Raw genomic sequence first — 20,659 nt, forward strand, 5'->3', positions numbered from 1 at the left:
AAATATGCAACTAACCTGCCCCCGCCATACTGTCCATACTGATAATGTTCTGTGGTCAGGATTTCACTATTTAAACTATGGCTCATATGCAACTACACAACAATGTAACTATGGATTGTGTGGGGATTAAATTATGTATATAATATATAGTATATTATATTGACTCAATTTGTGTGGGGAAATTAGAAAAAATATAGATATAAATTGGTTCAAATGTATTTATTGCACCCGCCTCCTTCAAATGAACTGGTACCACATAAGAATTAACGTAACTAATGTTTAATAGTCTTTATAAAGCACGAACGAAAAGAACACAATGAACAGTTTGCTAAGAATGATTCAGGCTTAGTCGCTACTCTTAACTTCGAACCCCTTAATTAAATATTTTTATTAAAGCAGATCAACTTTTTGGAGCTTTTAATCATGCTATAGTTGTTTACCCTTCTCATTTACCCTCTCGAAGTTGCATCTGAGTGATTCGTGCATGTTTAATCGCTTATTTTCAAGACTCCACGTTGCCGATCCATCCCCATTTTCACCGCCACTGGTATAAGCTCTGTACTTACTTCGTTCTCCAATTATATTTTTAAAACTGGTAGGATTTGGCAGCGTCACATAGTCATTTTGGTAGAGTGATCTGCAGCTATTCATCGCAGGTCTCAGCTCTTCGTTGTGATGACTTTACGACGACGTCAGCTCCCACTGGGCACCGCACTTTTCTAACGCAGATTTGTTTGTTTTATTAGGTCGTTTTAGATGAATATTGCGATTTAAAATGTGCAAATTGTAACATAATGATCCACAGGTGTCATAGATTATAACTGTATAGCAGACACACGCACAATATGTCGTCTTTAAGGATAATTAAAGTGTAATTGTTAGAACGTGGTGCCAATAAAGTTAACGAATTATCCATTGAGTCAATAGATCAAACGTATAATATGAGAAATAAAGTACACGACACAACACACTGATGGACTGATGTTAGCACGTCGGCTAACAAGCTGCAGTTGAACCCCCCTGACCGCGCCGCATATCACGTACACGCATCTATAACATGTCCCTCTAATTCCCTTAATTCAAATGTAATGCACAACACTTTGTGAAATGGGTCAGGGCGCATAAACATAATCTCCCAGGAGACGTAGCCTTGAGGCACGGGCGTATTGATTTTAACAGACCTTTGCCACAATAAAACTATTTCATGAATTCCAATGAGATTCCAGCACCAGCATGTAATCACCAGAGTGTGTTGGTGCTGCTGGTCTGTACAGGCATCTACATTTATTCATTTAAGGTCTGAATATAGATGTAATCTTCTACCATCTTCATGCTTAATAATGTCAATCCATCAAAATTGTGCTACAAGTTGCGTGTTACTATGGTTTAGGTCAGGGGTGTGGTTTGTCTCAAATTTGCAAAGTTATAAAAAAAATGTCTGTCTAACTGGGTAACTCTTGATAAACTGACATTTTAAGACAGTCATACATTTAAATTTACCTTGTCACGGGCCACATAAAATGACATGGCGGGCCGCATTTGGCCCCTGGGCCTTGAGTTTGAGACATGTGGTTTAGGTTGAAGTAGCAAAAGCAAATAGTTAAATTGGATAAATGGACTGTATATACTTATTTTTATGTTTTTTTTCCTTTCATTCAAGAGCTGTTAACTTAATTTGATTGTATTGATTAAATTTGTAGAAGAGGTTGCTATAACGTTGCATCAGTGCCTTGAAGAAGTACCTAATCCTGTCTGAGTGCTATCAAACTATTTCCAATGAAAAAATACTCAACCGTCTAGCATACTCCCTTATTTTATTACAGAGAAACACACAGTATTGTCAAGGCGTGTTTAAACTGTCCATTACAAATGTCCAGTTCAGTCCGGGACAGCCCAAAAGGCTGCGTCAGGTGCCAGATCAGGGACTGTGTTGAGGGGCAGGGGCAAAACGAAGGAGCAGCAGCCAGGCCCATCTGCCTGTCACCTGGTCTTGGCACACGGCATTCTGGGTAATGACAGGGAAAGAATGGCATCAGTGGCCACCAGCCTAGAGGTAATTACTGACTGGAGCTCATGCAGAAACAACACATCTGGATCACGACTCTGAGCGTTCAGGATTATACATCGGCATCCTGAGAGGAGAAGACGCTCTGAAATCTGTCCATATGCAATCTTCAACTCAAAACGGAGGTAGAAATGAAGTAATTAGTGTATCATTTTACTGAAGTGTGCATTTTTCTACTCAGAAATATGCATATAAACATTTATTCCAAAGGCTATAAGTGTGAAAAGATAGGGGGGACTTTCATTCAAGTATTATGTGTTTGCATTGGTGGTCATTAAGGAGTCATTTTATTGAAGCTTGTGTATCTATTTTCATAACAAAAAGCATCAGAATCTCAAATCACTTGTAAACCCCAAACAAATAGTCACATGTGTCACTATATCTCACTTTAGGATGGGCGAGGAAAGCCCTACAGCAAGAAGAATAATCCATGTGAAGTCATGTGCAGGGTACAAACTAAAGACACAGCTCAGTTTGAAACTACCTGCTGAAATAGTTAATAGCTGTTGGTTATAGTCATATATTTGCAGTAGTGGAACCTGCCCTTGTAACAGTAGTAAAATACTATAATTAAGTACAAATTTTAGGCTTCTACTCCACTCCATTTTTGATCAGGACTGAAAAGTAAAAGTATTTTTCTTGCAGTTTGAAACCTGCTGAAAAGGCTGAAAAGCTTGGGGGCTTATTTTTTAACACATTCATAAAAATAAAAATAGCCAGAAAAAAAAAAAAAAAAATCGATTTAATTATTTCTTTTGAACAAAATTTCACACAAATCTGTATCAAAATCACTACATTTGAAGCATTATAAGACCTCAAAATATGCACAAAATACTTTTACTTTTTACTCTTTAAGTACATTTTTAAATGTACTTAATAATAATAATTACTTTTATTGAGTAGATTTTTTGATGTGATACTTTTACTTGAGTATTTTTTGCTCTGGTATCTGTACTTTTACTTAAGTAAAAGTATTGTATTATGTGTATTTGTAATGTTGAATGTGTGTGTGCTCGCGCATGTGTGCGCGTTTGTGTGCATGTGTGTGTGTGTGTCTATGTCTGTGTGTGTTTAAAGCTACATCTGTACTTTCCCCGGGGAGACAATAAGTGATTTGATTAGTGGTAGTAGTTGTAGTAGAAGTAGTAGTTGTTATAGTTGTAGTTGTAGTTGCAGATGCTACACTCGTGGGTATCATCTGATAGCGACTACATTTTTTTCTATGTCTTGCACTTTAATAACTTGTAGTTTGCACTATGTATTGAACATTTTGCACTTGTACATTGTCTTTTGTATTGCACTTTTTATATGTGAATTGTTTTTTAATGTTTGTGACACCAAGGACTAGGGATGGAAATTAGCATTTTGCTAAATCTGGTGCAGCCATCTATTTAATGTATCTGCACATTGTCCTTCAAATAAATAAAAATAAATAAAAATAGTAGAAGTAGTAGTTGTTATAGTTGTTGTTGTTGTTGTAGTAGTTATAGTTGTAGTTGTAGTAATAGTATTAGTAGCTGTTGCTGTAGTTGTAGTAGTTATAGTAGTAGTTGTAGTTGCTGTAGTAGTAGTTGTAGTTATTGTAGTTGCTGTAGTAATAGTAGTAGTTGTTGTAGTTTCAGTAGTAGTTGTTGTGGTTGTAGTAGTTATAGTAGTAGTTGTAGTTATTGTAGTGGTAACAGTAATAATAATAGCACTATATCTTGAGAGTCATAAGGATAACTTCCCCTTGTACTACTATTTTCTTTCATTGCTACCTTCACTCTGCAGGTTGTACTTTCACTATATCACCTGATGAATGTCTCCTAACTCCACAGCCCCCAGATGTCTCCTATTCACATTAAATCCTCGTTTTTCAGACATAACTCGGCCCCTCTCTGCCTCAAAGCTGCTCCCAAAAGAACTGGGACACAGACTTGGAAGAGGTCAATTAACCGAGCATGCCCAGAGTGAATAAAATGTACGGAGAGAGAGAGAGAGAGAGAGAGAGGAGGAGGAGAGAATGAGGGAAAGAGAGAGAAAGAAAAATGTGAGATAGGGAGAAGGGGGGGGGGGGGTGAAGGGAAGACAAAAAAGAGAGGGGTGTAGAGGAAAGGTGGAGAGAGGAGACAGAACAAGGGAAAGAGAAAAAAGAGAGACATGGGGAGAAGGGGGATAGAAGAAAGACAAAAAGAAAGGGGTGTAAAGGCAAGGGAGAGAGAAAGGAAATGAAAGTGAAAAAAGAGAGAGGGGGTGGAGAGGAAAAGGGAGAGAGAGGGAGGGTTGGTGAGAAAGAGAAAGAAAAGGAATGAGGGAGGGAGAGGGGGCGAGAGCGAGAGAGGGGAAACAGAAAAGGGGGTAAAAGGAGGAAGAATCCAATTACTTTCAATAATAAAGGATGCTACATCAAAGGTACAACTTGCGCCTCTCTCCAAGTGCTCTCCAAATCAGGTCTGGAAACATGAGGCGTGCTCATAACTTTTATCAATTTAATTAGTGGAATCTTAATTTGAAAGAGTGAGAGGGGATAGGGACTGCACACTGTTTCCCCCTTTTTTCCCTTTTTTCCATTCTTCTTTTTGAGAGGATTGAGTTTGTGAAAATGATCATCGATGCAGCTCGCTAGCGCCAGTCAAAATGTAGCCCACGTCTGGAGCCCCTGAGGCGGGAGAGGGCGCAGACAGTCCCATCTGAAGATTGAAGAAGGGTCATTTGGAGTAGCCTCAAGACCAACAGCAGAATTTCATTAAACTTCTCTGCCCACTCTGTTTCTTATTGGCCAAATAGAGCTTTTAACAGGATAAGACTTATTTTGGAACGGCCAAGTGTTAATTATGAAGGCAATCCAATAGTCTATTAGTCATTAGAGGTCAGAATCCTCTCCCAAGTAAAACTGCACAATAGAAAACTGAGAAAATATTGTGTTTCAAAGATAAACCAGTGAATCAGGACAGGAGCACAGTGAAAATGAGACGCAGATTTGGAAAAAGAGACACTTAAGTGCAGTTTTAGCTACAGATTGTCTGGTGTATGTCATTCTAACACACCATAATGATAAAGTCACAACCCCCATAAAAACAACCATTTGCATTTGTGAATATTGACCACAGTTTTACAAAATATCCTTTTTCTGCATAAAAAACTCCGTTATGAAATGTGATCTTTGCCCTAGTTTGTCAGATCATATTTCAGTCTTTTTGGACGTGTTTTATAATGTCCTATTATTATAACTTATATTATAAGTCGCAAATCTAACCGCAGTGCTTGTCAGAAAAAGTGAAATAAGATATTTTTTTCCCAAATCATTCAGCTCTAATCTAATGTCCCCCAAACATACAAAAAAGCCTTATTTGATTTTATTTTCAGGACATATAGACCTATAAATTAATTTGTTTGGTGATCAAATAGGAATTTACATTTACCAGTGCAATAAAAACATGTCAAGCCTCATTTATGACGAGAACATGCATTTTAATTCTCTCCGTATCATCAGGGGACCAACTGAAACACTTTATAACCTCCAGATTGATAACCCCTGATAGTTGCAGCGATCTTCCCTGCAAGTGAAGCTGAATTCTTACCTTATAGCTTTGAGTTTTACTAGTTAAAGTACTGATCCTTACTCGTAAAGGTGTACTGTTGTTACTTTTGCAGGTGGCTTTTAGAATTATCAGCAGCAGTAAGGGTATATACGTAGTCATATAGTGTGTTTTGGCTGTAAAAATCCAATCCGACAAGTACAAATGCAGCAGGGTGAGACAAAACAACAAAGTTTGGACAAGACAGCGACAGCCTAGCGATTTAAATATGTCTTTAAACTACAGGGCTAACTGAATTGTATTATTGGCATCTTATACACGTATGCAAGACAAAATAACTATTCATTTATTCATCCATAACCCTAATATACGCCTACATGATACTACTGGGTGTCCTCCTGTCTCTCTTCTCTCATAGTCAGACACACCCCCAATGGTTTCTGTGGCTTTCAACACTGCTGCTTTTTAATGTCATAGTCCCACTAAGATCTAGGCCCCTCTCCAGTGTTCCCAGTGGAGCCTCATTACACCCATCCATCTCTGCTCTGTTGTACTGGGGTCAAATGTGACTTTAATTGAACTGAATATGAGAGATTTTCATGTCCTTTTATGTAACGTACGACTGAGATATTATACAGTGCTCCCATTGAAACGGAACACAATGGCAGTCCGCCTTCATCTACTGTGCGCCATATTCCCAGGTGTTACAAGTTTTAACCTATATACTATTATACATGCTATGCCTTTTACTTGAAGGCTGTATCTCTTAATCCACATAGCGTTATAGTGTAATCTGCATACTGCCAGATGCACTTCCTTCTTTGATCAAACTTCTGTGCATCTTCGAGGTGAACGATATTGACAAAAATGTATTGATAGTTCTGTAGATCCTCAGATAACAGTAATGAGGTGATATTCTTTGCATCCTATTAGAATTGTACTGGTGTTTTTAATGAGTTTAAGTATTACGCAAAAAAGTTTATGGCAAATTTACCACGAAAGGGCAGAAACACAACTTTTATCCTTGTTTGGACATGTTCTTTGTGTTTCCATTCTTGTTTTGTAGCTTCGTAGACTCATTTTCATCTCCTTTACATCCCGTACTCTGTTTTCAATGTATGTATTTTTTCTTTCGGGATGAGCTGGAGGAAATGTCTGGGTTGAGGGAAGTCTGAGAGTCCCTGCTTATCGACTGCTGCCTCTGTAAGATGGATGGACGGATGTATTGCCCATCTACTCTAGCTACTCTACTTTTAGCTTGTGATAATCAACAGTAGCGCAGTTGGTAAAGCGTTTGTCCACTGATCTGAAGGTCAATGGTTCAAATCCTGCTCTGGATTTGAACCGCCGATACAATTTCAGCTCCCACAGATGAATGCTGTTGTTATGTCCTGTATGAAAATGTGACTATTTCCCATTTATAATCGTATTCATAACTGTGCCAATCTGGAAGCAAGAACATGTTATTTTAATTCAGTCTACACTCCAAAAAAAGTAAACTTGGATGTAAAGTGCTTTTATATCTGTCTCGTTACGTCGCATTAGCTGCAAGTTTGAGGTCAAAACGCTCGTCCGTACTAGAGGAATAGTGCCTTATAAGTGAATGAAGGTTCACTGTTGCGGATACAGTTGTAAAATTGTCATGTCTCTTCTCGCAACAATCGTCACAATCTCAAATTTGACAATGTGACATCCTACTTGTGACTGTGACTGGATTAGAAACTGAATCTCCACATCCCATCTAAATCTATGTGAGATGTTGTATTGTTGAAGTCTGCCTCCTGGGCCTCTCCAAAACCGTCTAAACAGGTTTATCTGAGCGTTTGCGTCTGTGTAGTGTAACGGTCTTACGAGGCTTGTCCCTGCTCCACAGACAGTGCAGAATAAATAATGCGTGACGCCCATCAGCTCATGAGTCACTTTACGCTTTTAACACTCGGATATGAATATAGTCTGCGCACGTCTTCAGTCTTGTCAGTTCCTTGTTGAAGTATTTTCTCCATTTTGTAGTACTTTTTTTTTCAATGTACTTTGAAAATCATGCGTTTTTTAAGGTGAGCAGGTTCACCTCTCCACAGATCTGACCTCTTGTAGCTCGGTCCGGTTGCGTCACCTGCTTGTTTCCATGGAGATTGATACGTTTAATGCCATGCTGTAGAAAATTCCACACAATGCAACAACATTTTAATGAAGATAAGCAGGTGATAGCATGATTCTTTCACTCTTTTCAGCACATATTATTGGAATGACGTACAGTATGCACGTTAGCTATAGCCAAAAACGTTTATGTAATTGAACCTTGCGCAATTTCTGCTTGTGTAATACATTCATTATCATGTTAATGTTATTCTCTGCATTTGCGTGTTGCTTTGTGCTGTGTGCTGTGGTTTACTCAGCACACACCACTGCCCATTATGTCCTATTATTCACTTTGACTCCAAACCAGCAATTAGTATAGCTGATGCAGTCATTATTTGGAGTAGCCTTTGTTGCGCTCTGGAGCTAAGTATCTCCAATGAAGTCACAGCTACAAGTATATAGCACAACTTATTAACTCTTCTAAGCACATAAGCCTGCTTTGTGTTTTCAAGCTGAAGTGGGCTCATGCAGGCAGACTCACTCATAATGAAACAGCTCTTTGTAACCGTGGCTTGCTGTCTAGTGCGGTTGACGAATATGAAAGTGAAAAGGGAGTTTTGTTAATTGTATTGTCGTTTGGTTGCGCGCAGGTACATCCAGGGCGCTTCCTCTCCAAAGGACATGGTCATCATTGTGGATGTGTGAGTATCTTTGACACTGTGACGATTCTTCATAGGATGCTAGTGCCACCTGTTGGTCTGAAATTTAGGTTCTTCGAGGTGCACTCAGAAAAAGAGAAGAAAAAAAATGAAAAAGGATCATATATAATTACACGCTAACCAACAATATTTGATGTATTTAATTTTAAAAGGAGAAATGTGACATAAGATATTAAAATAGGGGGAACATTTCATTTATTTTTAAGTGTTTTTGACATGTATTATAATGACTTTGCATAATATGGGTGGGGTTATGTACATAATTTGTCTATTTTTAAACAATACTCGTATGCATTATAGTTTACATTGATGACTTTGGCCTTTTACAAGTTAAACGGAGCAACTACGATTAATATATGTTTAAATTTTGAACTCTACATTGAGACTAAGATGGACTCAGACCAAGACAAAGGGCTTCTGTTGTAAAGAAATATTATATTTGTATCACAGTTTTGATCAAATTTCACAAATAGCTACTTTATAATGATCCATTCTCATGCTCATTTTTCTAAATTACACATAATTCAATATAAGCCCATTAAGTAAAAGGTTAATGATCTCCATGATAGACTTGTTTGTTTCCTGCAGGAGCGGCAGTGTCAGTGGACTCACTCTCAAACTGATGAAGACCTCAGTCATCGAGATGCTGGACACTCTATCAGATGACGACTATGTCAACGTCGCCAGGGTAATAGCTAGTTACACACAAACAACACTTTTTAAGTAGATGCTGGAAATTATGCTTTGACTGTACTTGAACCTGTAATTGAATTTAATATAAGCCTTAGTTTATATATAAAAAGAAGAACTGAAATCACTTAAATGACCCATGTTATGCTATTTTCTATGTTATTATGTTGTTTCCTTGTCACAAATAGACCTGGAGTTGTGTTTTATTTCATTCACACATACTGAACACACAAACCCTAAATATTGAGGCTAAATTCTTCTCTCAAACAGAAAAAAACTCCACTTTGTGATGTCATGTAGTAACACAGAAAGTGCTCCACTGTGGTTTTAAACTCCACACACCTTCACTTAGAATCATTTAGATAATTTTTCTGGCATTTTGAGCCTTGGAGATGTAGGCAGACCTATAATAGACTTACTCAAACATGTGTAAATGAAACAAAACATAACTCCAGGTCTGTTTTTGATGAGGTAACTTTATAACATGGCTTAAAGCTCACAAGAGTCTTTTTGCAGAATTTTGCATAACATAGGACATTTAATAGTGCTGGTTAAGTTTGGCTGTGTATATACAGCATCACACGTACATTCATAGGCAAGCCTTGCAAGTTTATTTGTATAGCACCATTCGTACACAAGGTAATTCAAACAAGGTAAGTGAAGTGTTTTGCCTTAGGACACAAGGGCATGATGCACTAGAGTCACTGCTGCTCCACTGTGGTACCTTATTACCAATGGTCTCCCATCCAAATATTAACCAGTATTATCCAAGTATTAATCGCTTAGCTTTCGAGATCAGGCAAGTTTGGGCATTCACAGGTGGTATGTCCACTTGAAATGGTGTATATTAAATGGTAAATATTCCTGTTCATATTGCAATTTTGTACTATTCAAACACTTTCACATCAAGGAACCATTTAGTCATTAAACACTCACGCAGCAGTGTACACAAACAGAACCATAAACCTTCTCATTAGAGGGCAAACGTCACATCCCCTGATTTTTGTTTCTTTTACCCACCTATGCTGACTATAAAATCTCTTCTTCCCTATGTTTCAAAAGCAGGTGGTGTTAACAGTGGGAGCTGGCAGACTGCACTGCATGGATCAGCTCCCAGTTGTTTGCTTGAGATGAAAACACTACATTTCCCCCCATTACAGTGTGTTTGCTCTGTCCATATGGGATTGTGCCTCTTTCCCTCCGCTGATTACCACACTCATATTAGCTGCACTGTTTAGGGGAATATTAGCATTAGCGGATACAGCAGTGCAGATAAACACATACAAATACATATGATTGGTAATGGTAATGGGGCCACTGTCTGGGGACCTCCTTCAGTAATCCGTCTTAATCCATCGCTCTTAGCCACTGTATGTCGCATAATCCCAGTGCTAAAAGTAAAAAAAAAAAATGAGTTTGGTAATCTGACAGGGAATGCATCTGATTTCAACCCCAATATGTGAAGGATTTATATTATTTGTAAGCAGAGATGACAAATTCAGAAACTAGGCTTCACTTATAACAGATAATTAGTTATATTGTTTATTCAGAATCTTTCTAGTGTAACATACCCAGCTATACGAATTTTAGACAAAATTCCAATTCTATCTGCCTATTCTTATGTATTATTGCCTCCATGGAGATGTTACTGCTTTGCCTGGAATGTTTCACTGTACATCATTAAACTTATCTACAATATAGCATTTTTTATTGTCAAATTACATCGAAAAACATGCATTCTTACATACCTGGCCTTAAACTTGGCTTGGTGGCGTAACCTACTTATCTCCATAGAGCTAGAGATGCCATACCGTGGAACATTTTAGGCAAAGCTATAACCTCTGAAATTAAGCACGCAGTGAACCTTGCACCATAGAAGTTAATGAGTGCCAATTCATTGAAGGTAGTTGACTAAAAATTGTTGAGGTTTACCTTAATTGTATGACCCATTACTACTATAACTGCTTCTCCTAGACCAATGGAAATCTAGTACACTGTAACACAATGATGGGAAAAACACACTAACTTGGGCATTCAGAAAATTACTTCAATGCAATTACTTGACTATGGGCCTCATTTATCAAGTCTTTGCTCATGAGCTAAACAGCTAAACACGCTAAAAGTAGAACAAAAACCCGACACTGTTTCCCGCAGAGCCCCTAAAAAAGATGCAGCACAATTTTGCTCCTTTAAGTGAATAAATATGCAGAACGGTGCATTTTTTTGCAAACATGCGCAAAATCTGACGCGGAGAAAATGCAAATGAAGTTGTTTAGTTGTTTATTATAACTATGAGAGCAAAACTGTGTGATAAAGTAACACACTGGAGAGGCAGGTCTACACTTTTTGCACAGGATTAGCTGCTGCATTTTGTGGACTTATAGGGCATTTGATTAATTTTTAATGCTTTAAAATGATCTAAAAGGACAGATGAGATAATAACATGTTGTTTTCAAAGCAGCAGTAATGAAATATAAACTCCACCTGTGACACTTAGTCCTTACTGCCTCAAGTCTTCCACTGAACTGGAGCGTTCTAGAGCAGCTGTCCATCAAACTGAGCTTTCACTCGTCTGTCCCTCATCCTGTATATACTCACCCGGGATGAGGCTCGATGTGCGTCCCTGTCCCTGCACCGCTCCAAACTCTTGTGTGCGTGTATGTCTATCCGTCATCCCGCGTTTAAGTCCAAAGCAAAAAGGATAAAGCTGGTAAACTGGCTGTTCAAGGTTTTCCTGACTCCCTGTTAGACGCTCCTTAATCCAAACGATATGTGGAAATGTTGGGAAGTGGGGGCAAATGTTAATCGCACAACACAACACTTGAACAATGCAACAGTGCATGGCAACAGAGGCACACAAACTTTTGCACGCGCTGAACGCTCTCATTTCCATATCAGTTTTGCAGCAGAAATAATATGCACACCTCCTAATGGTAAATCACACACAACACACCCACAAACTGCACAAGCTATTTTTCAGTTTATATTTGCAGTTTAGCACATGGATTGATAAGTGAGGCCCTATAAGTATCATCAACCATTATTTCCATTTCCACTGAAGAGTGTCCGTTTCTCACTCCATCTTAATTAATCACGCTACAAAACAGCTTATTCCTCTTCTTTACACTGAATACAAATGAAACCAGCGGCTTTATACTTTTAAATTCACTGGAATACATACACAGCTTTGATTTTCTGTGAGACTTTCCTGCCATTATAAAAATAGCACATCACTACCAAATGAGAAATGCCAGAATCAGACGCGTTTTTTCTTTTAGATCGCTCCATAATGAAAATGTCACTAGATTATAGTTTGACCTTAAGAATGAAATGTAAACCTGTCATTAGCGACTCTGCAGCTAACACTGAAACGCACATAGACACAGTGAATAACTTTTCCCATACACATGCAGGCCCACACTGTTTTAGGCTAATTTCGTGTATGGGATGCGACAGGTGATATTAGCTTGGCTGGCTCTACCCAGTTTGTCGTTGTGTGTTCAGGTGCACCTGTTCTTTGTGTGAAAGTTGTAATTAGTGGTGTTTAGTGCCAAACTGAAAGTGGCACATCTGCACACGCCCACGTCTGCAGCCGATCCGCGTCACCAACCTCACGTGTAACACAGAAAGACACTTGGTGCTTACTTTTATTTAAATTCACTCATGATTATAAAATAGGATCTGTGTATTCATAGAAACTTTATTTTTTTTAACCTAAAACTTGAAGCCATTACTCATCTTTTTTGGGGATGCCTTGGTGTATGGTGCGGTGTAATAGCCTTTTGTAAACTTGCTCCGCATTCTCAGTCTCTCTTACTATCTGATATAGTGGCAAAAATGTGTCTCTGTTTTTAAGATAAAAATCATCCAAGATCCAAAGACCCAAAACACTGAATATGTTTTTAACTGGTTAAGTCAACAATATTGTTTGAGCTATACAAAAATAAATTGCAAAACTTGTGCAATAGTGCAACATAAAACAATAATTATGTAAAATATGATCAAATAAAATCACAATAATTTAGTATAGATGCTCTGTTAATGTAAGCCTGAGACTGAGTTGTCATAATTACTAATTGTATGTATTTCTTTCATGCTTAATTTGTAAACTATAATCATTAATAACGTCTTTTTGTGCTGCTTTCGTGATCTCTATACCTAGAAGTTGCACATGTTTGATCACGGGCTTAGATGGCTTAGAAAAACTTGCTCTCTTTCATTCCCAGTCCCCCTCTCTCTTTGATCTGCTGGTATAAAGTCAACAAATGCCCCCTCTAAAACTCCTAATTCTCTTCTCCAGTTCAACGAAAAGGCTGATGCGGTGGTCCCCTGCTTCAAGACCCTGGTCCAGGCCAACGTTCGCAACAAGAAGATTTTCAAAGATGCTGTGATGCACATGCAGGCCAAAGGGACCACAGATTACAAGTCTGGATTCACATTCGCCTTTGAGCAGCTCCTCAATGTAAGCCTTTAAACTCAGCAGTGTGTACCATGCCTCTGACTTCTTTATGTGGACTTTTGAGTTTTGGAGACGTCATTTTAGGTCATGTGTGATTTTATACTTTTGGCAATACGTTTTAAGATGTGTGATTTATCCATAATGTCGCTACAACCATCATACTTCTGTGAATTAATTGCGTAGCGATGTCCCATAAGCAGTTTTGTATTTACAGCATTGAACTGGCTAACCACGAAATAACTAAGTAACGTTCACTCACAGTACAGTAGGGAGTAGATAAGAGATAGACAGAGAGAGAGAAAGAGAAAGCAAGAGAGGGAGAGATTGTATAAAACGCCCCCAGAGCTGTGTTTTGTGTCACTGTATTTGAATATGACTCTTACAGTTCTAGTGCAGTCAGCAGGTCTATAGCTCCCAGTCCACATGGCACACACAGGTGCTGCCTCAGCCCCTCCGCCGTATGCTCTGTGTGTGTGCTTGTGTGTGCGCGTGTGTGCGCGTGTGTGTACTTTTGTCCGCCTGCACCCTAATGGACCCTGATGGGATGATTGATGAGCTAACCCAGTGGAGATCAGCCATGGACACTTTATATTCCTCTGGTGGGCTCCCGGGCTCCGAGCCAAAGCCTGCTATCAAACCCCTCCACCTCCCTCCATGTCCCTCTTTCTCTCTATCACCTCTTCCTTGTATTCCTCCACCAGCTGAATGAGGAATAAAAAGCCCATTTAATTGTAATTCGTGGTCTGTGGAAATCTGATACAATGAAAATGTGTAATTGTGGAGATCTTATTTATCTTTATTAGGGTCTGAGATTGACGTGCTGCTGGTCTCTGCGTTTCAATGTTGTGTGACAAGATTGTGAGATTTGGACTGAATAGGAATGCTAAACTCGCACTGTACATTCTTGGAAATGTTATTCAAATCCGCTGTAGGTTAAAAAGCAGTTTACAAAAAGGGAAAACTTGTATCCAGCACGAAGACTGGTTTAGACTGGTACGACAATCATAGCAAAATCCAAAAGAGAATCATTTTAGGTTTAAACCGTGTGAGGTTCATGCTGCTTTCTGATTGAGAACAAAACCACCAAATAGAGGCATCAACAACTTGGCCATGTCCAGTGTTTTTGTACAAATAAGCATTACAGTTGTTATCAGTAAAAGCTGTATTTGACTTGATATTGTTATGCTTTTTTTTGCTATAACGCACAAACCACTGCTGTATCATACCCTGCAACCCGTCACTATATGGTCACATTTTTTTAGATAGTGCTTTTCAAACTGCCAGTCAGTGGACAAACTACCAACTGAGCTACTGTCGCTTCATTACCGCTATCGCTTCATTTGTGACGACTTTGGGATAAAAATGAAACCTGACATTAGGGACGTTGTACTCGCTTTGGACCAGACTGAGTAGTTCCAGTGCTTTTCTACACTAATTATACAATGAGCACAACACTTCCACCTTTCTTGTGTGTCTCCGTGACCTCAGAGCAGCCCTAGTCTTTTATCATACTTCCTTTGACCTTTTGCTCCTTTGTCCCTTCATTTCTGATGTTTCTCTTTTCATTTCCCACAGGAGTCCAGTGCCCCCAGGGCCAATTGCAATAAGATGATCATGATGTTTACAGACGGAGGGGAGGACCGTGCGCAGGAGGTGTTTGAGAAGTACAACTGGCCCAACAAAACCGTCAGTATTTCGACACAAACTATTCTGTGTTCTAATGTATTTTCTGTGCTTTACTCATCTGTTTAGCCCAGTCAGCACTCACCAGGCTCACACGTGCAGGAAGTCTATTTTAGGACAGTGTAGAAGAGAATCGGTTTATATTTTTAACCAGTGTTCAGAGGCGGGTCGAGTATCCAAGTAGTGGTCCAGGAAAGACTCAAGCAAAAGTAAGAAAAAGTATCTGGGTCTACTAGAGCAGTTGTCAGAGTAACCGTCTTATCATAACATTTGATTTGTAATTTATAGTTAAGGTATTTTGGGAGGAGTAACACGTTAAATAATGTACTTATTGTAGTATTTTCAAAAGGTCGATCACATAAAATGAAAAACTAAATCTTACCTGAAGGAGCGGTGTAAGTGTTCAAATAATTTCAACATAAATCCATTGTAGTGTACTTCAGTGGGAAGTAACCAAGTACAAGATGCTGAAAAGTACTCTGAGAAGTACTTTTTAGACACCGACTTCTACTTGTTTTTTTTTTTATTTTGTTTCTAAGTTAATCAAGTTAATGAAAGTGAGTAAATGTAGCTGACGACGCCCCGCCTGTGTCAGTGTGTTTATACTGTGTGCGTCATTGTTTCTGGCTGCTTAAGATTTTGAACCTTACACAATAAAAGTCCTCTTAAAGTTGCACTCTGTAACCTTTCTGGCAGGGGTCACAATAGAGATGTTATTGTTTTTCCTGGACTGTTCCTCGGCACGCAATCAGTTGTATCTATCCTGCAGAAAAGTTACACAGTGCAACTTCAAATGTTCCATATAGACTACGGTAATTACACCACTTATATATCTTTTTTCAGCTTTTCAAATCCATATTTACCCACTAGCTTCAGAAATAAGACATGACTTGGCCAGTTTGTTATTGCCGTGGATACTGAGCCAATACTGTGTAAGCTGACAGAAAGTTTTGAGATTGTTTATAATTGGACTGAATTGTTGCGTTTCATGACACCATAAAGTGACATAATGTAGGAGAAAGAAAGACCTCATTATTTCATCTCAACTTTGTTATGTAGCTCCTATTAGTTTGTCTACATAGTCTTTACTTTCTCACAAGACAACTTTTAAAGCAAAATCTGCTATCAGACAGAATTATGTTTAAGTTGTCTGGAATGGTCCACACTAGGGCATTAAAGTCTGTCTTGAATGTGTTCAGTTATATTTATATTGCTCAAAAATACATTGTTACTTTGAATGCGGCTGCCTCTTCATGGATCTGACCTGTAACTAGGTCTGGTGCTTTTTTCTTTTGATAAGCTGATGAGCTATATAACAATAATGAACTGATGGTTAGAACGCAAAAATAGTATAAATGCAGTCAGTACGTGTGCTTCTAAAGAAAGGCTAAAACTAAACTAAAACTCTTATTATCCATCTGCTTTGTCCTTTTTTATCTCTCATCTCTCTGTGCGTTTGTTTTTGTCTCCTTTCAGGTCCGAGTCTTCACCTTCTCTGTCGGACAGCACAACTATGACGTCACGCCGCTGCAGTGGATCGCCTGTGCCAACAAAGGTAAGTGCAGCGACGTGACGCGTTTGTGATAATAAATATACAAAAGCTTTTTGAAATATGAGTGTTTACCATGTGTATACCCTTGATCAAGAGGATGCTACTGCCTAACGTAATTATTGTCAAGTAGTTCACTGAATAAAATCAACCCTCATCACTGATAATTATAGTAATTAATGAAAGTACAATTATGTTTTGTTTTTTCATAGATGGTGGGCGAATCAATAAAAGACCAGTCTGTTTAGCATGCACACTCTGTCTAAAAACACACTGCTTAAAATATTGCACCTAGACTGGAGGACAAAGTTGTAGAAAGCATAATCATGTAGTATCTGTATATTTGCCGACTATAGTATCACTACTTTGTACAGACTGCCATACTATGTGTCTGCCACCATGCTCCAAATAGGAAGTGAGCAGTGCACTTCCAGCTCCATTGACTCTGGCTTCAATTCACTTTCTATTGAAAAACTGTCACCCCTCTAATCATAACTGCTGCTGTCAGACTCGTCATTTTGCTCTTAAAATGTTTGTATTAATCCGCTCTACATGATCCTGGTGTTTTTATTTCACAATTTTGTCCGTAAATCAAGATATGAACATTAATAACAGACAAATAAGGCGACTTCTTTCCCCGAGGTTGCTCCTGCTCGCGCTAGCAACAGGTTTGATTGACAGCGTTGCTAAGGACCTGCTCCCTGCTAAACCAGTGCTGCAGACTGGAAGAGGCTTTACCTTCAACAGCCTCACTCTGGATTGGCTCTTTGGTTGCTATGATACACAGAGTCAGAATTCCAAATACGAAACTCGGCTCCAAAATCACCCTTATAACCGCTCGCATTGACGAACTTCATTTGACTAGAGCTGAATGCGATGGGTGACGTCACACTCACTTAGTCCACTTCTTTAAACTCAACTTGTAAAACTTAAACAGTCCCCACATTGCCACATATCAGAAAAGCAAACATTTGGTAAACTGATATATTTATGATATGGTTTACACAATAATAAAGACAACTACTCAGTCATCATACTTGTTTCTCAGCTATCTTGCAGCCCGAATAGCTGTAGTTTAAAGTTTGTGTATCCCCTTTGGAGCCCTAAGCTGTGTAAGAAGTCACAACTAGCGTTCTGCTGATTAGCTTATTGCCAGTGGAGTTAAGTGCTTTAAGTGTCTATACAGAAGTTGTTATTAAGTAGAGGGTGTTGTCTGAGGGCGGGGGTGATTACTTAGCATCTCCCTGTGTTACTGGTGCAAGTCCTGGATTACTCTGTGCTAGTGCGTTCACACTGTACTGATTAGCATACTATCAAACCCCGTGCCAGCCTGAGACAATAGTGTTGACATACAAGCCTCAATGGAGCTGTCCTCTTGTATCTTGTTTCTTCTTATTACCCTTTTGGTATCTCTGTCAAACATAAGCAGCTGCCTGACACTTCCGCTGGCCCTAACCTCGACACACAAGCATTTTAATGGTGTTACATGAACCAGGCTGACAATCAGGACATAATGGAGACAAGCTGATGTGTGAGCGAGAAAGAACATGACCTCCCAGTAAATACATGTGGACAAAATATTGATTTATTGAATTTACTGATCATGCCATTTCTTTTTGATGGTATCAATTTAAAGAAAGAAAAACTAAATAATCAGACCGTTAACCTAAATACCATTATGTCCCTTGTCATTATTTCCATGAACAAAAGGATCATTAAAATAAAAATGTCTTTAATAATTGTTCCCCAATAATTGTTGCATGTTTACAGTAGCCTCTTGTGGTTTACATTTCAAATATTTCCCTTAGTCACATAGTCCATTATTAAATATGTATTCAGAATACACAGTACTCGGGTACAGTTACTTTCATTTGGTGGTATTCAAAGTAACTTATTACTCCTAAAATCAAACATTGTGATGCTTGATCTCACTAAAAATAGAAAACACTGCTCTTGGGGCAATATTGACAAAATTATTCTGTCAATATTTTGCCCAACATAACAATAATCAGAAGATATTTTAGGATTCCAACTCAAATATTCTAAAACATGTTTGGTGTTGGTTGCAGTTTTATCAGACTAATGTGAAAGGGCTGTAAAATTTGCCTTAAACATGCAGAAAAATGACAGACCATGTATTATTTTACAACTGTTCAAAATAACATTCTTATTTCTTATTGCATTTATAAAGGGACAGCACATATTAATGATCATTTAAATGTAAATATGCAAAGATTATAGCCGACACTGCTAATTTCCATCTTCATTCCCTCGGCAGGTTCAAGATTCAAGATATTATTTATAATTTGATTTAATCCCCACCTCTAGGTATTGTCAAAGAGAAGGCCTTGGTCTAAGTAGTTATCGTGTAAATTCTACCAATCACAGCGCTGCACAGTCAAATACATTTAGGGAAGTGTCTTGGTCAATGACACAACAGCAATAAAAAAATACCATTTGCAAGGATTGAAACGGCAGCCTTTAAAATGATCTCCCTCCTTTAAACCCTTCATCTCCTTCTAATACAAATTTGACAGGAGCTTACAAATTTAAAAAACAACTTACTCCTTCTATTAAAAGACTTGTCAAACTGAAGCACATCCCCCTTACAGACAGGTGCTTTGTTATTACTGATGTTTTATTTACACTACATGTTTACACTCTCCCCGTGCAGTACATGTCATGTCTCTGGCGCAGCACCAAAAGCCTAAGGACAAACCGCTCCAGCTTTGAACAAAAACAAAACAAATGGCTGTAACCTGGGTGCCGCTGTTATCATTAGGCGTCTCATATCTGCATGATGACAGCGTCTGCGGAAATCTGAAGGCAACACAAACCTGCCGTGACAAAGTTCATAACGTATCGAAATAATGAGAGTCATCGCAGCCTTTTAACATTCTGGGGACGCGGGCTCCATTTTGCGGCTCTTTGTATAAACACTTATGGCTTTAATAAGTTGTGGAGCAGCGTGGTTATTGACCCGGCCGCTCGCTCTCCTCCATTCCTAATCAGCAGCAGCGGCGGCAGCGCCCGGGGCTCTGCATCGCCAATGAGCTCCGCATTTACATCCTGCAGCTAGGAGAGGGGGAGGGAGGGGAGGGAGGAGAGCGGAGGGGGGAGAGGAGAGATAGAAGGCAAAGTGGGGAGGTGAGCGACAGGAAAAGGAGGGGAGCAAGGGCGGAGAGGAGCAGACAGACAGACAGAGGGAGAGGAGGGAATAGTGGAGAGGGGTGGGGGAGGATGTAGATGGAGGAGGGGAGTGGCTGATTGAGTGGAGAGAGGAGAAGAGGGGAAGGGGAGGAGGAGAGAAAGGGGAAGAGGAGAGAGAATAGCAGCGGAGAGGTGAGAGAGGAGGGGTGGGAAAGAGATGGCAGAGAAAAAGGAGAGAGAGATTGGAGGGGAGAGGAGAAAGTGAATGTAGGGAGAAGGGAGAGAGAAGAGGTGAGAAAGGAGAGAGGGGAGGAGGTGAGAGGGAGAGAAAATTGGAAAAGGGAGGTGAGGAGTGGGGTGGTGAGAGAGGAGGGATGGGAAAGAGATGGCAGAGAAAAAAGGAGAGAGAGAGAGATTGGAGGGGAGAGGAGAGTGAATGTAAGGAGAAGGGAGAGAGAAGAGGTGAGAAAGGGGAAAAGGAGAGAGGGGAGGAGTGGAGAGGGAGAAGTGTGAGAGGGAGAGAAAATTGGAAAAGGGAGGTGAGGAGTGGGGTGGTGAGAGAGGAGGGATGGGAAAGAGATGGCAGAGAAAAAAGGAGAGAGAGGAGAGTGAATGTAAGGAGAAGGGAGAGAGAAGAAGAGATGAGAAAGGGGAAGAGGAGTGAGAAGTGGATTGGAGAGGGAGAAGAGCGAGAGGGAGAGAAAAGGCGGAAATGGAGGTGAGGAGTGGGGAGGTGAGAGAGGAGGG

The 20,659-nt window shown here is 39.4% G+C and overlaps 1 protein-coding gene across 1 annotated transcript in view; it reads left to right on the forward strand.

Moving 5' to 3' along the window:
- Positions 1-20,659, forward strand: part of cacna2d2a (calcium channel, voltage-dependent, alpha 2/delta subunit 2a) — a 207,441-nt gene that overhangs the window by 163,456 nt on the left and 23,326 nt on the right. Inside the window, exons 8-12 of the mRNA XM_055221612.1 lie at positions 8,313-8,363; positions 8,970-9,069; positions 13,372-13,533; positions 15,106-15,216; positions 16,690-16,768. Coding sequence (XP_055077587.1) covers positions 8,313-8,363; positions 8,970-9,069; positions 13,372-13,533; positions 15,106-15,216; positions 16,690-16,768 — 503 coding nt within the window. The remainder of the gene's footprint in view (positions 1-8,312; positions 8,364-8,969; positions 9,070-13,371; positions 13,534-15,105; positions 15,217-16,689; positions 16,769-20,659) is intronic.

The sequence above is a fragment of the Periophthalmus magnuspinnatus genome, chromosome 5, assembly GCF_009829125.3.
Source record: "Periophthalmus magnuspinnatus isolate fPerMag1 chromosome 5, fPerMag1.2.pri, whole genome shotgun sequence".
Taxonomy (NCBI): domain Eukaryota; kingdom Metazoa; phylum Chordata; class Actinopteri; order Gobiiformes; family Gobiidae; genus Periophthalmus; species Periophthalmus magnuspinnatus.